A 25,678-nucleotide genomic window follows, 5' to 3' on the forward strand; every position below is an offset into this window, starting at 1 on the left:
AAGAGAAAAACAACTGCCAGATTTTTAGAAGACATCTGAAGGCAGCCCTGTTTAGGGAGGCTTTTAATGTTTAATAGATTATTTTATTTCATTTTTCTGTTGGAAGCCGCCCAGAGTGGCTGGGTAAACCCTGCCAGATGGGTGGGGTATAAATAATAAATTATTATTATTATTATTTCAATAAAGGTCACCTATCAGCAGGGCCAGCCAACCCATAAAGCAAGGTGAGCCAACTGGCTCAGGTGGCAGGATCCACAGGAGCAGCAGATGCCGATGTATATATTTATTTCCTCCCTTGTTCCTGGTGGAAATCTTCACTCACCCCTTTTTCCCTGGTGGGGAGAGGGTGCCTTTTTGTGGGTCACCAAAGGTGCCAAAATCATGTATTGGGTTGGCCCTGCCTGTCAGGGTGACCAAAGCGAATTCTGTCCTGAGCCAGACCAGAACCTGGAATGAAAATGGTCAAGATAATAGTTCCATTCAGTTTGGTGGTGAGCTAGATAAGCACAAAACAAGCTGACGTTCTGACCCCTTTTGGAGAGACTGTTTCCCTCCTCTACATGGGGTTACATGCCTCCTTAATACAGGGTTGGACAGTTCTCTGGGTGATCTGAAGTAGATTATCAAGGATTTCTCACTCATAGTTGCTTAACTAAGATTGACCCTAAATTATAATCCTCAAATGAATAGTGTGGGGATGTGGGTAGACCACCCCCAAACTGTAGAAGAACTGAGCTCCATTCAGTTCTGGTATCCAAAACAAACTGCTGAACTGAGAATTCTTTACACCTGGCTCCAGTTAGTAGAGCTAGTAAAAACAAGCTAGTTCCCCAAACCTGAAGTCTACCCAGTGTGGCCTGAAGTATGGTGGAGTGGGAGCAGTGGTCTGGAGACTTTTTTTGTACCAGCTTTGGCTGATTTCCTAGCTTTGGTACCATTGTCATGCATGCTTGTAACTTCTAGGTTGGGTTTCTGCTTCAGACTGCTCCTGCAGTGCTTTTGTAAACTTCAGCTGAGGGAATACAGAATGTGACAGCCAGATTATCAACAAGTATCAGTTTCAGGGAGCAGGTAACATCTATTTTGAAACAGCTCCCCTGGTTCCTGGGTGGTTTCTGAGTGCAATTCAAAGCATTTACCTTTCTTGCTCTAAGCAGACTGGGCAGCATTTTAAGGTAGTGGGCCAGAGGCCACCAGTGGCCCTCAGCACTTCAGCTTGCCCTGCCCCCCAACAGCATTTTTGTTGAATGGACGCTAACAGCACTTCTCCACATACATAGTTCAGAGGCGCCGGTGAGAGTTGGTTAGAGAGCGAGTTGGGAAGGAGCCTGTAAGGTTCAAACTGGAGGGAGGAAAAGAGAAAGAAAGGGACGAAGTGGAACCAAAGGAATGGGAAGGAGGCATAAACGTGAGCGTGACTAAGGGGAGAAGAAAATTAAATGTTCCCTGTGCTCCTCTGAGCCTTCCGAGGATTATGCTAAGTCTGATTTGCTGGAACCTTTGTTTTCCCCACAATGGACTTGGCAGCTTATATTAAAAACGTAAGACAATACTGTATGCTAAAACATCAGTTAACGAAACAAGCTTGGTCTTAATCCTTTTTAACTTGGGTACTGTGTGACTTAAGTCAACTGCAAATCTATAGTGATGAGTTTGGGAAGTTCGTTGTCTTGTAGTGTTACCATTTGGATATTAATGGTAGCAACATCTTCGGAAGCTAACATGTTCCCACTTGTGGGGTGTTTTCTCATTAGATAGCAGTAGTCCTGAGGAATGAAGCAGGGCCACTTAGAACAAATTGCTGGAGAGCAAATATTTTTTTAGGGCACTAGGAATGTGACGCTGATGTGGTGTGTGATGAAGTGTTGCTTTCTTCAGTCTCAGTGTTGCTTAAGCTTAGTTGCTTTCACAGCATTTTGTTTTCCCTTCTTTGGGAAGCTAAATGCTGTATTTAGCATGGTGTTTTGAGGAAATGGCTTATTTGTATCAGGCAACCTATATTTATTTGGACATTGGCATACTTTTAGCTTCAGTAATACCGTAATTGAAGTGGTTCTGTTAGTATTCCAAATATTGCATAACTCAATCCAAATCAATAGAGCATTGTTCTGTTATCAGTCCATAAGGGAGGTATATAGAATAGAAAAGGTGGACCCCTGCCAGGGGCGCAGGCAATGGGTGTGTGCACAATCGGCTAAAAATGTGTCCATAAATATAAATATCAATTATTGCCTCATAAGAAATGGTTTTAAATAGAGGGTGAATTGAATGGGTGGAAGGGGGGTTCGAGGTTGGAGGAGAGGCGGAAAGAAGAGCTAAATTGTCCATGGCTAGGGGGTGCAATCTGGACGGTTCTGCCAGGGGCACAAGATCACACCTAGCTACAGCTCTGTAGGAAAGCACATATTAAATGGCTTTGGGCTGGTGATGGTCAAAATTTTCAGAATAGTATGTGATTGAGAGAAGGGTATTTTTACTGTTTCTAATTATTTGTTGTTCCAAAATAATTTAATTTTTCACACTGAAATTAGTGATCCTTTGGGTGATTTTATAAGTACTACACAGATCTTTAGGGTTCTTGGAAATCCAGATTTCCCCTTCAAATTCTGTGAGATACTCCACATTGCATCATGGAAACATTAAACATAAAAAATGTGAATGTGATTTCTTCCACCATCATAAAACAAGTTGGAAATTCATCAAGCAGTCTACTACAGTTTTGTTCTTTAAAAAATTATTTTATTTATGATTTTCAGTTTTATGCAGCCTACTGTAATTATTACATGAATTCTATTCATCCTAACTTAAGAGAATTGTAATATGTATTCAAATACAATTTAATCCTGATTTGTTTTTAGTAGGTAATTATTATTTGATTTTATATCAGTGTTATATATTTGATGTTAGCCACCCTGAGCCTGGTCTCTGCCGGGGAGGGCAGAATACAAATAAAAGATTATTATTATTATTATTATTATTATTATTATTATTATTAAATATGAGGTGAAATAAGCAATTTCTCAAGATAATTCAGCAAGCAACCTCACTGTTCTTCAACAAAAACCAGCAAAGCCATTTAATACCATAAACAATGACATGAATTTCTAGGCTTGTGCTGCTTAGAGAATCTTCATATGCACATAATCTTTAGGAGTTCAAAATCAATGTTAATTCCTGTCATCTAAGAAATAGCTTCAACCATTTGTTTCTATTAAAAGGCATCTCCACCAAATGTGTTAAACATCTTTCAACTATGCATTACATTTTCAACTCCTAAGTGTTGTGAGTTTCCCTAACTGGTTCAAACATTTGTCTGTGGAGTCTCCTATTGTCCCTGGGAACAATGCAGCTATATGTCATATCTGTCCGGATACAATTATTGTAGAGTATTATTAATTTCCCAGGTTAAGCTCCACTGTGATACCAAACAGGTGCTAGCACTATCTTAGGAAAGAGAAGAGCGACAATTCTCTAGATACATAGACTACTGAATTTAAAAATACCGGAGCATCTCTGAAAACTGTAGTGGCAGGAACTTCATAGTTCAGGGCAGCATCCTCACTCCACATGGTATCAGATCAAAAGCTGTTTTTTCTTGCCCCCCCCCTTTATTTTATTCCAGATCTCCTCCCACCAGGGGTCTGCAGTCTTCTTAACCCAGCAGCTATTTATGCAAATAATGAGATCAGTCTGGGAGATGTGGAGATCTATGGCTTTGATTATGATTACACATTAGCGCAATATTCAAATTTGTTACATTCTATGATATTCAACACTGCCAGAGACATCTTAATTGAACAGTTTAAGGTAATGTACCTTAATCTTGCTGTTTATTGCCTAGTTACCAAATGCTGATTTTATCCACTTGATTTGTAGCAATCCATGACGGGACAGTATGGAAACGATCCTTAGACCAGCATGTACATAGTTCTCTACTCATTTGCTTGGGGCTTATAAAATAAATATCCACACTTTGTATGATAATAGCCTAGTTCACAAATAATAATAAACGAGTGCTTAGTATTATATTCACAAGCTTTGAGTCCCTGCACTCCCCCATGTCCTCTGAAACAGCCACAAGGAGACTGGAAACATTTGCTGTTTTTTAAAACTAACGTGTTTGTTTTGACCACACCTGGACAAACTGTAGCTAGTGTTGGCTATGATTAAGGACTATTAACCATGGTTTGAAGATCGTTTGTTAACCCTAACCACAGTTTATCCAGATTAATTCATAAGAGCAAATTTAGTTAGCTGAACAAGTAAATAATGCTTCCACTCTTCCCCTTGTAGCCATTCCCAAAAATGGATTATGATTTTAATTTATTCCCCACCCTTTGGCCCAAATCATGTTACAACAATTAAGAAGTATGACATCAAAAACGATTTTTAAAGCTTAACAATTACAGAACATGCAGTCACAAAAAATAGAGTTGATCCTGATAATATAGATCTCAGGTGTCAAAGGTCTATACATACTCAAGGTTTACTCACATAATGCTAAGCTCCCCCACCCTATACTCACAACTGGGTGTTTAAAATCACTTCCATTTTAAATTAATTGCCACTTGCCATGTCGTCTGAATCCACACTGTGGTTAATCTTACTACAGGTTAAAGCCAACTCCAAACCAGTTTGTGGAGTGCTCTCCCCCAGGGAGGCTTGCCTGGCACCCATAGCTGCCAAGTTATCCCTTTTTAAAGGGATTTTTCCTTATGCTGAATAGGCTTCCTAGAAAAGGGAAAACTTGGCAGCTATGCTGGCACCTTTGTTATGTTAATTAGTCTTTGGGTAATCAAACAATCTGTGGACTTTAAGCTGAGGGGTATTGTTTTTGTTATATATTTTTGTGTTTTCATATAGTAAACCTCCTTGTGATCCTCAGGTGAAGGACAATATAATAAATACAGTAATAATAATCTCTCTTATTTCAGCTAACTGTAGTTAGATTAAACCACAATATAGTGTTTGGTTGGCATACTAAACTGTGGGTAATCTAAAGCAGAAACTTCCGAAGTCATCCATACAGTCACACTAGGGGACAGAGTGCACAAGTCCAGGCTCATTGAGAATAATTTTTGTAATGCTAATTTAACCATGAGTTAGTATTTTATTCAAACAGAGCCATTGTCTCGTGTTTTATTTTAATTTTATATTGTGTTATTTGCATCCTACCTTTCTGCAAGGTGCTAAAAGTGATGTACATAGTTCCCCCAATTTCCATGTTATCATCATAACAATGCTGTGAGTGATGCAGAATGAGAGGCAATAACTGTTTCAAGACCATCCTTTGAATTTTGTAACTGGGCTTGAATTTGAACCTTAGTCTCCCAGGTTGTAGTCCAACATTCTGGGTCTTCTGGGTTTCTACTGGCTTTGCATAAACAAAAAGAAAGTGAATATAATGTAGTACACACCCCTGTGAGACAAAACATACTGATGCTTTCTAGTGCTATGTTTTGTAGTACCCAGAAGGACTCAGAAAATATGAATATATTCCTGGATTTGCCATAAGAGGGCTTCACTATGATGTCCACAAGGTAAGATACACAACTTCAGTCTTTGTTCATGTGTTAGTTTGCTGTATTCAATGAGACAAATAAGGGAGCTTGTGAGTTGTATGCCCACTGGAAATATCTGTGTGCATGGTGAGCTAATGACTGCTGAAAAATCATGGCTAGAAATCATATAATCGTAAAGATGGGAGGGACCCTGAGGATCATCTAGTCCAAACCTCCTGCAATGCAGGGATATGCAGCTGTCCCATAAGGGGATCAATCCTGCAACCTTGGTGTGTCAGCACCACGCTCTAACCAACTGAGCGATCCAGGCTCCTCAGGTTTTGTCTTGTAGCTACAGGTAATTTGCAACTTCCACGCATTTAACTTGCACGCATTATTGCTTCATGCACTTGGCAAATGTGTGTGTGTGTGTGTGTTAAAGGGGGAGGGTGTATTTCCATACATACATAAGAGAAACTTGGGCAATTTTGTGAGGTTGCGAGTTTTAGTCTTTAAACCAAGTGGAATGTGAAGCACGAGTGTCTGCATAGATGAAAACAAGATAGACAGGACAGCCCCATTATACTGCATGCAAATTTACAATTGCTCCTACAATTCTGCAGTGCTGTTCTAGTTTCCCATGCAAGTTCCTCATATGCACCCTAAAAAAGTGATATATGTGTGTCATGCTCAACTGTGTTGTCTTAATCTTGACAACAAGATTCAAAAAATAAACATATCATAAAAGCCTGGTTATAACAATATGGTGTTCCTATGGGGCCAGGATTATTCAGGTGTAATTTCCTTCCCTCATCCTTTTGGCTTCTGCATACAAGGCATTAGTTTCAACTTAACAAGCATTGGACTGGGGCTAAACAGCTAGCTTGTCAAATACACAGAACACAATAATATATGAAATCCATATGATATTTGCACAGAGCTATCAATCACCCTCAGCTGAGGAGTCTCCGGGCTAGAGAAGATGACTTTTAAAAAAGGATTTGGAAAGTATTTTATGCCTTCCAAACTACCAAGATGAGAGATTTAACATTGAACATACTTCTTTTTTAAAAACTTGAAGTTCAGTATTGTAAGGAGTTGCAATAGAGCACTTTTCTGCTTATATCACATTCTTTCCTCCTCCTACCCTTTCATCCAGCAAGGAAAAATAAGTCATGTGTGTCTGGTCCGAAGTGAGAAAAGACAGAATAAAGTGCCCAGAGTTCACCAACAGAGATCCCTGTGCTCCCAGTGTCCTTTGCTGATATTTGCATAGTATATGTTTGAGTATTGAGGGAGCTGTTGCCAACAGGAGCCCTCTTAGCAAACTTGCAGTTATGTGCCAACCCGCTGAGTACGAAAAGCTTATTTAGCAAGTAAACTGTTCAGACTTGTGGGGGAACCTGAAGCACGTAAGTGTTTTGAATGTTCTGCATGCCCATTTATTTCCATGTTGTGTTCACTGGGGAGGAATGGATGGTGCCTTTAGAGTTATGCTTTGAGACATGGTTTCCTCCTCAGTTTCCCCTTACCTTGCTTACATGCCCTTGCCCTTTCGCTAATAATTGCAGAAGTGGAATTAAAGTTCCCGGTGGCTATGTGTAATTCTGAGGCAAAGTTCCTCCTTAAGGGGGATGAGAAGACAAGTGATCCTCACCTACCTGTCTCCTCCCTGCCCTTAAGCTGCTGGGTAGGTGTGTATGCCGAGGTCTCCATGACCAAATTCCCCTATGTGTGCTCTTTGCTCTCTAGCCATGAGTCCAGATAGTGTGGCTTCATGCTGCGTGTATTATGTGAGCTGCCTCTTTGTTCCTTGGCTGGGGCTCAGATTGGTCCTTGAATTAGTTTGAATCCTGTTGTCTGTTGTGACTTTGGAGGTGGAGCACAGCTAGGCCGCCATTCAAGACACTCTGTTGAAAGTGTGTTTACTTGCGCTATCTCTTTTGCAAATGTTACATTATACCATCAGGACCAGGGTTGTCACCAAGCAACTGTAGGATTCTTCTGAATAACTTATACAATCCCTCCATATTCACCCTCTTTCCCCTTCCCTCCATGCCCAATGGTAACCAGTAGAAGACTCTTGCTATATATCTTGCTATATGTGCTTGGTGTGGTGGTGGTGGTTTTAAGAATGTGCTACAATAGGAGGATCAGTTTAGGTAGGGCTGACTTCTTTTCATGTTAGGTTCTGCAGAATGAGTAAAATATACAGAGGATCTTCTCAGTAAAGATCTGCTTATATTTCAGAGCCTTCTGATGAAGATTGATGCTTTCCACTATGTTCAGTTGGGTACTGCATATCAGTGAGTTGAATATCATCTCTTTTAAAATATATGCAAATATAAGGCAAATTAAAATGCAAACTCTGTACGTGTACATTCTCTTTCTGGATCTGTTGCCTTTTGTTTGCTCTTATTAAAGCTTGTTGCTTTGATGCAGCATTTTAATGGCCACATGTAGTAGGAGTGAAAACCTAATTATATTTTATTGGCAGAGATTAAACTCTTATTTACACAATTGAATTCCAGATCTGTGACTTAAGTCAGTGCAGGCGGAACACGCTGGCAAGACTTACTGAAGTCGGATGTTCTCTTTATCTCACTGTCCCTCACGAAGAAATTGAAACGTGCACAAGTTGCATCAACAGTTTAAAAAAGGAAGCTGGCATCCTGCCCTGATAAATATGCTTAACTGCCACATTCATTAGTGAAGTTGTGTGGAAAGATCCTTTCTGAGCATAAAAACAAAACCCAGTAGCAGTCAATTAAGAGCTGAGTCAAAAGTTCAGAACATGATGTTCAAAGTGAATGTTCAATCATTTATTCATCAAAAGTAACTGATTGTAGTCATTGCTTTGCAAAATGCACAAAAATGATGTCCTGTTGTGCGTGCATATGTGCCAGTTAGATTGAATAGGTTTTAATTTTGTGAGTAATGCAGGGAGAGGGGGCAGGCAGCAGGTACCAAGCTATGTCATCTTTGAACCAGAGTCTAGTGGAAATTCTCCTCTGGAGAAGCAATTAACTGTCATTGTGCCCGGGCTCCACTGACACTTACTCTTGCAACTGTCGTGGTATCCCATTACTTTACCCAGCTGCCTCAACCACATGACTGTCCAATCCAGCTGAATAACTTCGTAAGATACAATACCAAGAACACTGGCTTAGCCGGGGAGAGCTTAAATTTCTTTTGTATCCTATAGACTCACATGGGTTTGGACTCACTTCTTTGTTTAGTCACCTTTTGTTTGTTAATAACTTTGGTGTGTGTAGATTCTCTTGTTCCTTCTATTAGCTTCATATACCTTGTCCTTTTCAATGTCACTTTTGATACAATTGTAATAAAAGCATTCCAACTGAAAAACAATGAAACATGAAGCTGTCCTGCATGATTCAGAAGCTACTGGGTTTTTTAAAAAAAATTATAAATCTTTATTAAACATTCAACACATATTTATACAACAATTTGCCATATTACAGTTTATACACAAACACTACACAAGAAAAACACAATAAATAAATAAAAAGGAAAAGGAAATAAAAAATGACAGTAAGAAGGATAAAAGAAACTTCCGATTATTCTCAAAAAACTAAGTCTCATTTGTTATTTTTTACACAGTATCATATTATTATACTTTGTTTCCTTAATTTTCTTCAGAGAAATTCTTTAGTTTGTTGTCTGTACATTACTTGAAGCTGTCCTGCAAGATCCAGAAGCTACTTCAAAAGATGCTTGATAATATTCAGAAGCTACTGTTTTATGCAGTGAATTGAATCATTGAAGGATCTTGGGTCATTGCTGAAGCACCTGAAACTTAACACTCCCCATAAAAGAATACAGTGAACCTTTATTAACATGTTGATAAAACCAAGAGGTTTTATGTTTATGTTTGATGATTTGCACTTCCAAAGTACATACCCATTATATAACTTTTTAAAAAATGTTGCACAGAATAACCAATCAGAAATGATTCTCAGTGAAGTGAACACAGCTGGCTACCAATTTACAAATGACCTATGAAAAGTTTAATCTCTGCTTTCTTTGATTGTGGGGGAAGCTGAAAGGCCCATGCTGTGATAGAAATAGACTTTCACTCCAGTCTGTCCTTTTTCTCCTTTCTGGCATTTATCTCACTTGAGGTTGACATTCACCCAAAGCTCTTTTAACTTGCTTATAGAGGACTGAAACCAGTGCCTGATGAAGAGGTTATTGAGATGTATGGCGGAACCCAGCATATTCCATTATACCAGATGAGTGACTTTTACGGCAAGGTACCGTAAGCTTCCTTATTGACCATTTAATAAAATGGGGCGTTGGCCCTTCTTAATAACTGAGAAATCCAATATGCAGGAATTAAGTGAAAATGCCAGTGATTTCTTCCAAGTGTGAAAAGGCAGCACTTGCCAGTTTAAACATACTGTTTCTTCAGGAGCTTATGAACAATTTGTCAGGGAGACAGTGAGTCTGCTTGACTTTTGTAAAATAATCTTACGTAAATTTGTTGGCTGACTGGATGGCTCTAGATATGACCACCTAGTGAGCACTTTAATTATTATTACTAGCAATGCTGAATAATTATTCATATATTTGCATAGTATTTATGCATCTTTTCATCTTTCTTGGGAATGGTCGTCTCTGGGGCTCTGCTGTTCCAATGAGTATCTCAGAAGCCTGGGTGTCTGTCAGCATATTTATACAAAACCCCAACAGCCATGGTGTTGATTTGGAGATTAGATCTCTTGCATCTTTTTACAACCATTTCACCCCTTCAAATCTAAGTTTGTTGTTGTTTTTCAACACTATTGCAATTTAGTAGCACTATATAGGACTAGATGAAGTTGTTCAATGGCCAGATAGGATCTGTAAGCTACCAGATAGCCACCCCAACTCACTGGATAGTGTTCGTTTTCAAAGGACTTAACGGCAACTTATTAAAAGAAAATATTTTTTCTCTAGACTTGTAATTTGAGGCTCTGCATTTATTCAGAAATAGTGTTACACTTGCAGACAGTTCAGACACGTCACTCTCTGTATCTCTGTGCACAGCAAAATCATGAGCAAATCTCAGGCTTGTGTACTCTTTCCTCAAGGTCAACAAGAGAGTGCATTGAGATAAACAGGCTTTTCTGGTACAAATGTTGCCTTACCCTCCTCCTCGTCATTTTGTATGCATTAAGGTTCACAGATGAGGTAACATTTGAACAATTCCCTAGTTCCAATTTTTGAAATGCATTATCCTTCTCCAATACGTGACACCCATTGGACAGGGAGATATGCAATGCACACCTTTAGAACAGAAGCAATACTTGTATGTAACACATTGGGTTGTACTCAGCAAATTCATCCAAGAAGGACTCCTCCTGTCTTCCCATGTTCCCCTCTCCACGGTTGATCAAGAAGGTTGGAAGGACCCCAGAACAAGATTTTGGGTAAAGGAAGTTCCTTTGCGTAGGCAGAAGTTCTTCCATTAATGGGGTGACTTGGTTGGATACAGTATGTGGCTTGGGACCGCCTCTCCCGGTATGCCCCGCAGAGGACATTAAGATCCACAAATAATAACATACTGGAGATCCCGAGTCACAAGGTGGTTAGACTGGCCTCGACCAGGACCAGGGCCTTCTCAGTACTAGCCCCGACCTGGTGGAACGCTCTCTCTCAGGAGACTAGAGCCCAGCGGGAGTTGTCATCTTTTCGTAGGGCCTGCAAGACGGAGCTGTTCCGCTTGGCCTTTGGACTGACTCAGTCTGACCCCGGTGTTACCCTGCCCTAAGGCTTTATCCTACAGATATTTAAATGAGGTTGCACTTGTAGATTCCTAATTTTAAAATTGAATTTTTAACATTGTATTTAATCTGCATTTTAATTGAATTGTTTCTTTTATGCTTGCTTTGATATTCTTGTTGTTAGCCGCCCTGAGCCCGGTCTTGACTGGGAAGGGCAGGGTATAAATATTATTATTATTATTATTATTATTATTTTATTTATGTTACATTTCAGCGGAGTCCCTAAGTAATTTTGTGACAGTAAAACATTTGAGTACTGTACGCTCCTCAGCTGGATTCCTTCTCGTTTGTAGAAGATTGTGAAATTCCAGAAGCCTCTCTTTAAGCAGAAACCTCTCTTTAAGCAGCTGACTTCTGCTAATCTGATCACTTCCCTGGTGCAATTCAGCGTGCTGAGGATGCATTAAATGGGAGAGAACATGCCCTCCTTGTTCTTCCAGTCTAACCAGACTCCCACCCTCTCAAACACTAGGATTCTGAAAGGATGAGGGAGATCTGACAACTGAGAGAGATGGCTGGCAAGAAAGCCCTGGTCTATCTATATATTAGAGAATCAAAAATCCCTTTTCCTGACCTGAGCTGGACTAGTACCCTGTTCCTCTGTATGTAATCTCTCATGAATTTTGGGAGGGGTGGATGTGTGCCTAAAGGGCATTACATTCATAGCCTACCTGTCCGCACTCCGCCTTCTCATCCACCGCTGTCCCTGCCGCTTCTGTGCTTGCCGCCACTACTGGGCTCACTGCTTCTTCCTTGCCTGGCCCGGCCAAGGACGCCTGCCACTCCGCCACCCGGAACCGGTGGCTGCTGCAGCGCCGAGCACTCAAGAAAGCCCAGCAGTGCCCTGACCCGTAAAAACCGTACCGGTAATAAGAAAAAAGACATCCCACTGAAAGTAAGCCACCCTGTGTTTTTTTGAGGAAAAAAAGTTATAAGACAGTGTCTTTAAAAGGGGGAAACACGGTAGATAAATAGGTACTGCTACAGCTGGAAGATAAAGGGTGTTTCCGTGTGCTGCTCTGGTTCGCCAGAAGTGGCTTTGTCATGCTGGCCACATGACCTGGAAGCTGTACGCCGGCTCCCTTGGCCAGTAAAGCGAGATGAGCGCCGCAACCCCAGAGTCGGTCACGACTGGACCTAATGGTCAGGGGTCCCTTTACCTTTACCTTTAAAGGTTGGTACAAATTATTCCTGCATCCTAGCTTCCATTCAGTTTTATTTCTATCTTCATGGGAGCAGGCCTAATGTGTGTTTTACATGATCATACTGTACAGTCAAGAGATGTATGGTATTTAGCATCCTGTGCATTGTAATGTCATTTTAAAAATAGCTGTAGAGATATGCTTTAATGGGAGCAATGTTCAGTGAAATCTTAAAGACAGAGAGCATAGTTGCAGTAAACAGATTTTTGGTGCTTTATACAGTATAGCTTTTTGCAAAAAACAAAAACAAAACCCAAAGCCCATTACACACCATGCTTAAACATGACTTATTTGTACTTCATGACAGCTCTGTGAATTAGGAAAGTTTTGAGAGAGAATTGTTTGCTCAATGGTGGATTAACCATATCTAAAGCAAACACTGTTTTCTCATACACCATGGATAGGTGATGTGATGACAAAAAAGGGAAATTCTGACCCATGAGGCTTTTTATAATAGCTTGAAGAAAGAACTAAATGACATTGATTTTTAAAAAGAGCTTTTAGCGTACATTTTTTCTTCACATTTGGATTGAGTAAGAAACATCTCCTATACCTATGCATTCTTTGTCTGTTTTTAATCTAAAACCTTGTAGGTGGTGATCTGCTTGCGGGGACAATCCCTTCTGTTTTAACAAAGATCATTCTTGGCTTCTCCCCACACTTCTATCTTTCCCTGACCTCTCCCTCCATTAAGATAATATGCAATTACCTTATAGCAGATATTCCATGTTCTGCTATACTTTAAAGTAACCTCTAGGTCTGTCTGCAGTTTATATATATATATATATATATATATATATATATATATATATATATATATAAGGCCATTTAATTTGTATGCATGAATTGAAATTTTTATTGTGTTGGGAGTTTTGTTCTAAACTATCTTGAAAGCTTTTGCCTTGAAAGGTGGATAAATATATATCAAATAAAAAAATAAACCCAGCAGTTCAAACCCATATCACCTGTTAAATTTACTTTGCTCTCCAGTAGAATTGTTCTGCCTGTGGTTTGTTTTTATGTGCTCTGTTGTCCCTTGCCTTTTAACTCTTTCTAGAGCGGGCATAGGCAAACTCGGCCCTCCAGATGTTTTGGGACTACAACTCCCATCATCCCTAGCTAACAGGACCAGTGGTCAGGGATGATGGGAGTCCCAAAACATCTGGAGGGCCGAGTTTGCCTATGTCTGCTCTAGAGCAGTAGTCTCCACCCTTTTCACACATGGGACACACCTTTAACCTGAAATGCGGAACCTATTTTTATTTTATTCCCTCCCCACTCTGTATTTATATGTTGCTAGTGCTCCTGGATCAGACCAGGAAGTGGTAATGGGGTCCAAGTCACTGGCATGAGACGATGCTAGCAATAGTGTCCTGCTTCTATCTTCTATTAATTCATCCTTCCCATTCATTCCAGGCAGGCCTCAATAAACTTCTTGAATAATCTGTGCTAGGAAATAGTTATTTACATAGTAACGTGACACCTATGCCCTCATGAATTGAGCCTCTGTGTTTTATTAACTCCTTTTACAAGCAATAACCTTCAAACTTCTAGGGTAAGTCAGACTAGCTGCAGCCAAATACTGCAGGGGAACCGGTAGTAGTGGGCATAGTGGGCAATCTGTCATTCAAGGAGGCCTGGGGGCCACTACAGATCTTCTCCTTGAGGAACGCCCGATAAGCTAGAAGAGCCACTGACATGAGAGGGACAGTGGCTCTTCTAGCTTATCAGGCGTTACCCCACCATTGATGCTCTTAAGTCTTTTATGTATGTGATATTTTATGTTCCTTTAGTTTTTTCTCGTTTTATGTGGATTCCTGTCATCCTGAAGCCTTTCATGTAGATTTCCAACCTGAGTGGGAAAGAACCATAAATTCTGAAAGAACCATAAATTCTGAAAGATCTTGCCTTCATACCAGATGCATCCAGAAGAATTCAGCTGCGTCTTTCACTGTTCAAAAAGTGATTTCTCTGACATTTTTAAAATTTCAAACATGTAAAGTCAGACAAATGAGCTACTCTTGAGTTGGTTGCTGTTTGTTTAAATGTCAAGTTTTCCCAGTGCCCTTGAGCTGCTTTTAGGTGCTTATGATTGCTTGGTCTATGACTATGAATTTGGATAGTGCCCAGGACCATCAATTTGACTTTACAGTTTAATTGAAACTCTCCTTTATAAATAACTTCAAAACCTGCCAAGGTATTTCTGTGGGGTGGTAGTATGTATATACAAGCAAGCATAGATATTACAGAGCCACAAGAGAAGTGCTGGCTTATTTTAACATTTGGATTTTTTATTCGTAATGTTTTGATATAACTGATCGATCAAATCTTCTAAGCAGTTTACAAAACTTCCGAGTCAGAATGCAAAACAGAGCTGTGCCTCTAAGTAGAAGTCCCCCTTTTAAATTAGAAATAATAATTATCTGGCAACACATTTATATATTTTGGGATGACTTCAAAGTAGTGCTAAGGAGTTTGCTCTGTCAGTAGAGGAACTTCTCATCCTTCTTTGCACTCTCACAAAGCCTATTGCAGGGGGGGTTGTGGTGGCAAGAGGGGCGCATTGTTGTGTTAGTGGGATTCATTGTGCTGGCTCCCACTAGTGCAACTATTCATTGGCCCATCTTATTTAAAATAATTATCTCCCCTCCTGGGGTCTTTTGAACACATTTAAGGCTGCTTATTACATTGTTTTAGAACAAACGCCAGGGTTTCATCAAGAAATTAAACGTATCTGATTAAAATATGGGAAGCTTTGGAGATGATACATGCATTAAAAAAAACCACAAGATATTGGTGGAATAATGTTAGTTTAGCAAATCAGAAGCCTAAAAAGAAGGTAGGTCTTGAATGGTCTGATAACATGGTATTGATTAGTTTATTGCTCTAGTGTGTGCATTGACAGTGTACATAAGTCCCTTCCAACTGACAGACCAGAAATGATTTGTTTATGTCATTATAGTTGGAAGGTGAGTTCTGTTGAATTAGGTCTTGGCTAATTAATGTCATTATGATGTAGCTGTTTTACTTAATCAGTAATGATACCAGCCCCCTGGCCATATGGCAGTTAGTATCTGATTTCTGTTTAATAAAAGTGTTTCTTAACAGATTATTCCTTTAGTCAGATGAAAGTAAAGGTCATATTTCAATAGTTATCAGTTGTTAACAGACTGCCACATATGGCTTTAATTTGTAATTCAGTCTTGGCTTTTTGTTGTTTTTGTTTCCTACTGTTTAGCCGCTAAAAGAGAACAGATTTTTGTCTGTGTAATTGTTGCCATTTCTAGACGAGACTCCCATTTCTTTAAAGACCTGAGAAATTGGGAAGTAGTTCTTGAAATAAACAAATCGCCAAGTATAGTAGTATCTATGCAGAATCTTCAGATCCTACTACTGTATTTACTATACCCTTTAGCGACCAGAAAAGACACTGGAGGTTCATGATAGCACAGAGTTTGAGATCACTGATATTTTCTCATTTCCTGCATGTCAGTGCAGTTCAATCTAGGGTACTTATATTTATTTTATTTTTATTTCATTTAGCTTGTTTTAATACAGCTAAATCCAAATGCTTCAAATAGACTTGGGCTGTATTGCCTCAAAAGATTGGAGGAAATACTTTTTTTTTGTTCTATACAATAACACATATACATTCCTGACCATTACTAATCTGACCTCACAATGTCCTCATGCAAATCAAAAGCTAACCAATGATTTATCCCTCTATAGTTATCCAGAGGTGTCTACTATGTTTTTTCCATGTCTGATGACATGTGAATACCATGCAATAGGTTTATCTCCTTGCATCATGACAAAGATTTGCTGTACCTATGTGTGTGCAATCTCTCCATAAACCAAGCCTCTCTTCAGTTTCTATAGTGAAATGGTGAAGACGTGAGTGCAGTCTGTCCAGTCACCTTTCTGTACAGAAATGACTATATAAACCAGGCATAGACAAACTTGGCCTATATATCAATCCAAACCCAATCCAATTTTGAATATAATTTATAGATCATAGGTTAATGGGTCAGCATAGTTCCTTTAAAGAGGTGTATTAATATCAAGGAATGAATCTCTATACACAATTATTTACAATGTTGCCATTTTTAATAGCTTGAATGATTTTGTTTCCTGCGTGGAATTTTTAATTAACTTACTTTGGTAAATTTGGTAATGTTATTTGTTTCTGTATTTCTTGGCCATACGAAGTTGCTGCTGAAGCAATTTTTTCATGTGTGTGTGTTATATCCCATCGTTTGAGACCATTAGATGAGCCAAAGGCAGCTCAAGTAAAACCCAAGTCAGCAGTAAAACAACATCAACAACATAATAGTAGCTTAAAAAAGCAGACACCAGCAGGTGGGTGTTTCTTTACGTCAGTCCCAAAGCTAATGGAAACAAGAGGGGATTTGCTAATCTTTCACAAATCCTGATAGAATTAGATGCATGCCAGTTAAGTATACATGTTCCCAGTGTTGTTTACCAGAGTCTCTAAAATCATCTCATACTTGCCTAGTTAAGTCTCTGACTCCTGTACATACGTGCCACGTTTGATTCCTTGCTTTGGAGAGGAAAACCACAGCTGCCAATTCAAAAACTTCAGTAACTCTCTATTATTGCATCCGCAGAGGGTATGCTGTGTTCAGCTGAAATGCGAGACACTGTGTCCAACCTCCCACTTCATATAGAAGTACATTATGTTAAACATCATTTTTTTAAAAAAAAATTGCATTTCCTCTTTTGGACAGGGTCCATCAATTAAGCAGTTTATGGACATCTTCTCCCTTCCTGAAATGACTCTGCTTTCATCCGTGACTGACTATTTCATGACTCACAATATTGAGTATGACCAAGTTCATCTTTACAAGGATATAAGTGTGAGTATAGCTGTTTGAGGGTATAGGTGAACACTCCCTTTGGCAGTCCCGTCTCTTATATGAGAGTTGCATTGCACAAGCGTAATGTACCATTGTCAAATAGTGTAAATAAATAAATAATGGAGACCAAAAAAAAATCTAGCAATCATTAATTCTTAAAAAAAAAATTAGAATGAAGTATAGTGAATATCTATATTGCATTTTCCAGAGGGGCAGCCATGTTATTCTGTTGCAGCAAAAGCGCCAGTCTTGTGGTACCTCAAGGACTAACATGTTTTATTGTGGCATATGCTTTTGTGGACTGGATTCCACTTCATCTTTAAGGTGTCCTGACTCTGGTTGGTTCGTACATTGCTTTGGTTATTTGTCATCTTCGGTAATACTCCTAAGCTGCTTTTTTTTCAGCACCTATAGGAACCTGACTGCACAAAAGGACTCTGCTTATACATCTTTAGCGTCACAGTTGCTTTGGACTGTGAATTTAAATATACCCATGTATCAGTGACTTTAGTGGCTTCCTGGAAATTACTTATCATTTGGTTTCTCTGTGTTACACACACACACAGAGAGAGAGAGAGCCCTCAAAGCCCACTGATACACGGAACTGTGTTAGTGCTTTGGGTGCAGATTTCCTACCTCATATGTCAAGTTCCTGACAGTTTTCTCTTTTGATGATTACGTTATAAAGCGGCATATACATTGATGGTGCTGTATACATAATACAATGCAAGGTTTAAGACTTATGCATAACTACTCGTTGCTGTTTTAGGATGCCATTAAAGATGTCCATGTGAAAGGAATGATGTACAAATGGATTGAAAAGGACATGGGTCAGTTAAGTTCTAAACTTTGATTAAGGTTTTTTTTGAATAGTAATGAACACTGTCTGGCATCTGATGGCTTTAGATTAATGGTTTTGAACCACCAAACTGAAATTTGCCTAAATGTTTTCTTCTTTTTTTTTGTCATAGTGTTGTGTACTTCTACATTATGCTTAGCTTAATCTGTTTCTTGCAGAAAAATATATTCTTCATGGAGATGAAACTTATGCTGTCCTAAATCGACTGGTTAACCACAACAAAAAACTATTTCTTATCACAAACAGTCCTTTTAGCTTTGTGTGAGTATCACCTCTTATGCGTCTTGATGAAATGGTTGCTTATGTGCAAATGTTAAATGACAGTAGTAATTGTTCAGTGTAGACCATCTGGATAGCAGCTTTCTTATGTAAACATTTTTAATTGTTGGAAGATAAGATTTTATTATTATAATAACATGAGGATCTATTTGTGTATTTGATTTGTTACCCTGCTTTCTCCATAAGGTGATGGTGGTGTTCAGTTAACAACATAATCATACCATTACAAACAAGTACAACAAGTTTTAGCAAGGAATTGTACACGACTGTGAAACTGGAGAAACTGCATTGCTAGTTTTGTGGTTGCAAAGTTAAATTTGAAAAGTGATTGTAATCATTCCTAGGGGCACAGTTCTGTCCTGGTGCATGCACAGGTCTGTTTCGTTGTCCCACCTTGGTATGCATAGGTGCATGTTGGCTGAACGCTATGGTCTGTGTGCCTCTGATAATTCCAACTGACCCTCCCTTTTTGCCTGCTGTGAGTGACTCATGCTATGGATCTGAATTACTGGAACAGCCCAAAGGAAAGGGCTGGCTGGGAATAGAGAAGGTAAATACAGGCATCCTGTTTTCTGTAATGTCCTGGTGTGTGGTGCTTCCACACGTGCCAAAGTGAGAAGCAACTGGGCTCTGATGGGATATCTGGATGCACCCCATCTTCCTGCAGGGAAGGATTGTGCAATAAAATAGAACATGGCATACATTATAGGTAACCTAATGAATAGATGGTAATGGGCCGAAGCCTTCAGATTCTATAGTAAGTTCCTTTAAAAAATAATAATCAACTCTTCCATAATAGGTGTTTTTTGTAGACTTTGGTAATGGAACATGTTCTCCATCCATACCTTTGCAGAACTGAAGGTACTATTCTGTTGTTGTTGATCTAGGCTGGAAATGACTTGGAGCCATTTATCTCACGAATTAACTACCAAGTGCCTCCCTAAGAAACCTCCGCAGGAGCCCGCAAAATACTGAAGCCTTCTTCACATGTAATATGGTGGCAAATGCATGTTTGCCGCTGCATGTGTTATGCAGCAAGTGACACCCGTCCTGGCTCCCTAACCTAGTTCACGAATGGACTTGCCAATATGAACCTTTTAGCCTAAAGACATGGTTGAGGTCTGGTCAAGCTGAACTCAGAAGCCAAGGGAAACCTCAGGCAGGGAAGGATCGGAGAATAATTTGTAATAATAGAAAATAACTTTATTAATTCACAGGGCCCTTAACAACTTGGGGACCACCTGATTCCAAACTTTCCTGTCTGATCACCCAGTCTTCAGGGGAGTTGCTGTTAGTTGACCCTTGTGGCTCTGACACATGGAGTGGAATTCAACATAGGGACAACATGACGTTTCTCCTGTGGGGGCCCTCACACACTCCCTAAGTCTGTTCTGGGTTTTCCTCCAGGACATAATTTGGGGGGGCAGGGCAGGGAAGAGGGAGAAGGTGGCCCATTGTGCTAGCAGACCTTGTTCTGTGCACACAATGACTTAGTTGAATTCTGTTCTTGGTTTGCATCCGCCAGAGATTGTGAGCTCAGTGTTGTGGTCCCAGTTCCCTGGAATGCCTCCGAGATCTGACAGGGGTGTAACCTGTCAAACTTCAGGTGCTTGGTGAACAGTTTTAAAAGCATTTAAAGAAAACTTTTCTGATTTTCATAGTTAGTATTTTTCTCTTTTGTAACCTCATTGTACACTGCTACATAAATTGCTTACATAAATAATAAAGTTGCAGACCATTAAGAACAGTGTATGTATTGAAGATACCCTAAGGAACACATGTAACTGGACTGCAGCTTTCTTACTTTTTGACTGCTTCTGAAGCCTAGCACAGTATTGAGGACGAAACCACAACCTTTTCCTGAGCGTGGAGAAAGGCTCCCTTCTAGGATTGGTCTGCATTTTGGAGGTACCCAGAGAAGAAGTAAGAAGGCTTGGGGCAGTATCCAGTTCATTTGTTCCGTTAACTCAAGGATTTACACTTGCATAATGGAATTATGCCCTCCCCAAAACGTTCTAGACAGTTGGGAAGAAACACCAGAACAATTTTAGAGGGCACAGAGAAGGAGAGCAGAGAAGAGTTTTATTGCACAAACAAAAAATCCTTGCGCTAATGATGTTAATTTTATATTATTGCTTTGACTGCTTCTGGAATTCAGAGTAAAGGAAGGAAAAATCATTTTGTGGACCCCATCTTTGTGTAGACCAGGGGTCAGCAACCTTTTTCAGCCATGGGCCGGTCCACTGTCTCTCAGACCATGTGTTGGGCCAGACTATATTTTGAAAAAAATTACGAACGGATTCCTATGCCCCACAAATAACCCAGAGATGCATTTTAAATAAAAGGACACATTCTACTCATGTAAAAATACGCTGATTCCTGAACCATCCGTGGGCTGGATTGAGATGGCAATTGGACCGCATCCGGCCCATGGACCTTAGGTTGCCTACCCCTGGTGTAGACAAACAGTAAGCCCTAAGAAAACTCAGCTCCCACTGTGCTGTTAGGAAGGCAGGTTAGAATTTTTTTTAAAAAAGAAAAAATCTTGGCAGATAATCCATGTCTTTCATCAGATCAAAATGAAATCTTTCTCTAGAGTACCATACACTGGATTAAATGAAATAACCTTTCCCTGTTTTTGTCTGCAGTGATAAAGGAATGAAGCACATGGTTGGGAAGAACTGGCGAGACCTTTTCGACATGGTCATTGTGCAAGCAGATAAGCCGAATTTCTTCACTGATAGACGCAAGTATGTTTTGTGATTGTAGTATACCAGACCTATATATTACATTTAACTCTGCAGCTGTTACAGAAAATGGCAACTGCAGATTCTGTGCTTCTCTGCCCCACATCATTAGTTGATGATAAAGGGGGGCAGAGGCAGGAATGTCAGGCTATGGGCAGGAACCCTGACTGGTGGGGTGAGGGAAGCGGGGAATTAAGTATGCAGCTGCCATGTTTTGACAGCAGCTGTTCATCTTTAATGCAGCACAGCATTGTGACCTTGCTATAATCCTAAAGATGGTCATGTAGAAGGTTTCCTTGGCAATAATGGGCTTCCTTTCAAGATGCCAAGTTACTTTTTTGCATTTTAAAATTCTGGCCAGACCAACCCAAGCTCCTTCTTCTAAAACTGCATGTCAAATTGTACAGAAATGTGTTATGTTAATCCCCTGCCTTTTGCGGAATATTTGAGGTCTTTAATACTATGTGTAATCCAAGCCATTGAAGTCAAGCATCCATGTACAAAAAGCCAAATACAGTGGTACCTCAGTTTGCGAACGCAATCCATTCCACAGAGGCGTTCACTCGCCGAAGGCATGCTTCTGTGCGCGCTGCGCACATCGCTTCTGCGCATGCGTGAGCTGTGCAGATCACATCTGTGCATCTGAGTGCCGCAGAACCCGGATATAAACACTTCCAGGTCCGCGGCATTCGTAAATGGAGGTGTTCGTAAACGGAGGTAGGCGTAAACCGAGGTTCCACTGTAACTATTTTTAGGACACCTTTTCCTCTATCCCGGCTGCCATGTGTGTTGAAGTGGTTATATATATTGAGTCCCTAACATCCTAGAAAAAGTAAGCATGCAGTGGCCGTTTTTTCTCTTAAAACAGACTATACACTTTCATTATGCAAACTGTTGTGAATAAATGGGCCAATTTCTTTCCTCCTGCAGCTTTCAGTAACACACTTTTGAACAGCTCACATAATAAAAACTAATGATTTAACTACGAAGTGACTTAAGGAATCACTTCTCCTTTGTCATCTTACTCCAAGTTTCCATAGCAAGACTCACTCATTTTCAGGCCTGTAATAGCAGTTGTTTGACTTTTGTAGACCCTTCAGGAAAATGGATGAAAAAGGTTCACTTCATTGGGATAAAATAAGCAAACTGGAAAAGGGGAAAATTTACAAACAGGTAAGATTGCTTAACAGAATCTTATTACTTCATGGCTTGTGGCTTAGCTTACAGATATTAGAGGGGGGAAATGGGTTGCTTTAAAGTATGTGAGCAAGTACGAAACAAGTATTTGCCACTCTTGTTTAATAGCTGTAATTTTATACTTTTTCCATAGCTTCTTTATTTCCATTTTCTTAGAATCTCCCATTCTTAGAACTGTGGTGCAAATATGTCATAAGATAAAAGCTGAGGTGGATAATTATCCCTCTGAAGTCATAAACATATTTGTCCTGTTCTTTTGAAATGATTTCATCCCATTGTTTCTGAAGGAAAACAGTCGAGTGAGGTTTCGTTTTCCTATTTTAATATGTAGACGAGGTAGTCGTGTTCCGCAGGTAGACTAGGAGTTAGCAGGGTCTTGAAAAATCTTTTGAGGAAGGCTAGAAATTTATTGATCAGTAGAATATACCATGAAAAATTGTTAGTAACCCACTTTATGTGATTTGCAGTTGAGCTCTCTAAAATTCAGAAATGGTTCTGAGGCAGTGCAGTGATCAAATCGGACCTTCAGAATTATATACTGTAATGTCAAATTATGTCACTGCATTTCATTGCTGAGTCAATGATCTTGGTCATAACAATATGGTGCCAATTGGACAATGGCTGTAGCATCATCCAAACAAGCATAGTATGGCTAAATATCTTCCAGATTTGTTAATAGAATGCTGTGTGGATGAGACTAAGAAGATGAGGAAGGCTCTGTATACTCATACCATATGTGACCTAATACCGGGTACATGGGTAAAAGTGTCCCAGTAGGGAAATCATTTTGACCCGCAGTTTCCTAGTTGTGTTTTTCCCAGATGTCTTTATTACCAGACTCTTGTCTTAGAATCCAATATGTTAAAATCTTCCCAGCACAAACATTTGAATGGTTGCCATAGTTAGGGAGATGATTATTGATGTGTGTGTATGTGGTTGACAACAAATTCCCACTGAAATTAACACATTTCTCCATTCTTACCAGGCATGCCAATGTTGGGAAAGTTTCCTAAAGTTGGAATTAGAATGATCTTTTAAACAGCAAAAAATGTCATTCATTCATCCTGCGTGAATTTGAATGTGATGGGTTGGGATTGACGTCAGTGATGATGGAAGTCTAGTTCTGGTCATGCCAGGGATTCATTAGGAAGCATGAGTAATAGTGAAGGGAACCCAGCAGCCTGTGTTTTGCTGCTAGGATATCTGAGGACAGATCAAAGTCAAAACATACAGAAGTTGGGCCAATGGGGAGAAGCTTAGTAACAGATAATGGTCACTGCAAAAAATAAGTGTACCTTTATAAGGTAGCCTGTATCCTACTTTGAGGGCCCTGGGAATAGCATATTGAAATTGTGCCCAGACTATCTTGAAATTAATGTTCTGCACATAGCAAATCACTAACATGAATCATGACTTAGCTATGCTTTAAAGCAGACCCATTTAAAGTAATGGGACCAAAATTAATCATTACTAACATCAGTCTCATTGCTTTCTGGATACAACTACTTTTTGTTTGTAGTTTTTTAACTGTAAGTATTGGAGTAGCAATGGATTGTCGTGCAAAGCTACAGTGAGGCTAAATAAGATAACAATTTAACTCACCACACACTTAGGGATCAGTTAGTCTATAAATTTAAGAATGTTTCCTTGAATACAACCAACGTGAAAGATATGAATTTGTAGGACTGATGGGATTATAAATCTAGCGTTCCAAAGTCTCCATTTCCCCTAATTTGACAAAGTTCCCGTGAGAACTCCTTAAGCTTTTACCCATGGATGTTTTTTTTTAATAAGCAGTTTATTCTGAACAAATATTTTCTCTTTGTTTCCTTGGCTCTGTAGAAAAATCAAAGTAGTGAGACTTATTTTTTTGACCTTTTCAAGACCGGCACACACTGTTTTTCTTTGCAAGAAGAAACCAGATATTTAAGTTTATTCTCACATTCTTTTGTTCATCTTATTTTTCAGGGCAATCTGTTTGATTTTCTGCGGCTAACAGGCTGGCGGGGGTCCAAAGTCCTTTATTTTGGTGACCATTTGTACAGTGATCTTGCAGTAAGTACAAGATCTTGCAGGCCTACTTGGAATTTTAGCTCAGTGCTACTTAGTAGCCTCTGCTTGCTACCGGAATCCAAGGATAAGCTTCATTCTTCAGTATTGTTGCTCTAGGACAGGGGTCAACAACCTTTTACAGCCATGGGCCAGTCCACCATCCCTCAGACCATGTGGTGGGCCGGACTATATTTGGGGGGGGGGGGAAATGAACGAATTCCTATGCCCCACAAATAACCCAGAGATGCATTTTAAATGAAAGTACACATACTACTCATGTTAAAATACCAGGCAGGCCCCAGAAATAACCCAAAGATGCATTTTAAATAAAAGGACACATTCTATTCATGTAAAAATACGACGATTCCCGGACTGTCTGCGGTCCGCATTGAGAAGGCGATTGGGCTGCATACGGCCCATGGGCCTTAGGTTGCCTACCCCTGCTCTAGGATTTATTTGTGGAAGACACTATGGCTTTGATTCTTCAATGTTCAGCATGATCAACTCCCATTGCATAGGTAGTTTCTTTTTAGACAGTCCTGATTTTAAACCCATACCAACATCAAGTTTATTGCAAAAGGTCAAATACTTTCTTCTGGTCTGCTCTTTTGGGGCACATTTCCAAACCACAGTCCATATATAACCATATTTTTCATTTTATTTTTCTAAAGGCAACTTGCAAAATGAGAGATTTCTCCTCCCACCACTTCTTGCCTTTCTGCTTGGCCAGGATCTACCTTGTATACCTTGTGAATAGAGAGGCACTATTTCCTTCTGGCAGCAACCCCTTGCACCTTGCAAGAACCATTCCAGAAAACTGGATTGGGGGGATGCAGGGTGCTTCTGCTGGACAGGCGCCCATTGCTATGCATGCTTAGTAAAAAATACCAGGACCCACTGATGTCAGTGGAACTTGTTTTGTACTAACGATGCATAGGATTCTATCCTGCTATAGCTCTTTGCATGTTCATCTGAAGGGCTCCAGCCTGCCAGCTGACATTGTGCGCTGGCTCAGTTATACTCAAGCTGATTTCCTTGCCGAGGCTGCCATTAGAAAAACTCTGCAGAGCTTTTACTGAATAGTTTTATTGGGTACTTTTATCGTATCTGACATCATAGTTTTTGGAATGTATTGTATCTTTTGTATGCTATCTTCATGTTTTGGTAGGCAGGGTATA

At 39.7% G+C, this 25,678-nt stretch overlaps 1 protein-coding gene across 1 annotated transcript in view; it reads left to right on the forward strand.

Moving 5' to 3' along the window:
• NT5DC2 (5'-nucleotidase domain containing 2) overlaps nt 1-25,678 on the forward strand; it is a 33,960-nt gene that overhangs the window by 2,494 nt on the left and 5,788 nt on the right. Inside the window, exons 2-11 of the mRNA XM_035106133.2 lie at nt 3,623-3,807; nt 5,466-5,540; nt 7,752-7,807; nt 9,682-9,775; nt 17,238-17,366; nt 18,136-18,196; nt 18,384-18,486; nt 21,153-21,254; nt 22,343-22,424; nt 24,417-24,503. Coding sequence (XP_034962024.1) covers nt 3,623-3,807; nt 5,466-5,540; nt 7,752-7,807; nt 9,682-9,775; nt 17,238-17,366; nt 18,136-18,196; nt 18,384-18,486; nt 21,153-21,254; nt 22,343-22,424; nt 24,417-24,503 — 974 coding nt within the window. The remainder of the gene's footprint in view (nt 1-3,622; nt 3,808-5,465; nt 5,541-7,751; nt 7,808-9,681; nt 9,776-17,237; nt 17,367-18,135; nt 18,197-18,383; nt 18,487-21,152; nt 21,255-22,342; nt 22,425-24,416; nt 24,504-25,678) is intronic.

The sequence above is a fragment of the Zootoca vivipara genome, chromosome 2 (assembly GCF_963506605.1).
Source record: "Zootoca vivipara chromosome 2, rZooViv1.1, whole genome shotgun sequence".
NCBI lineage: Eukaryota > Metazoa > Chordata > Lepidosauria > Squamata > Lacertidae > Zootoca > Zootoca vivipara.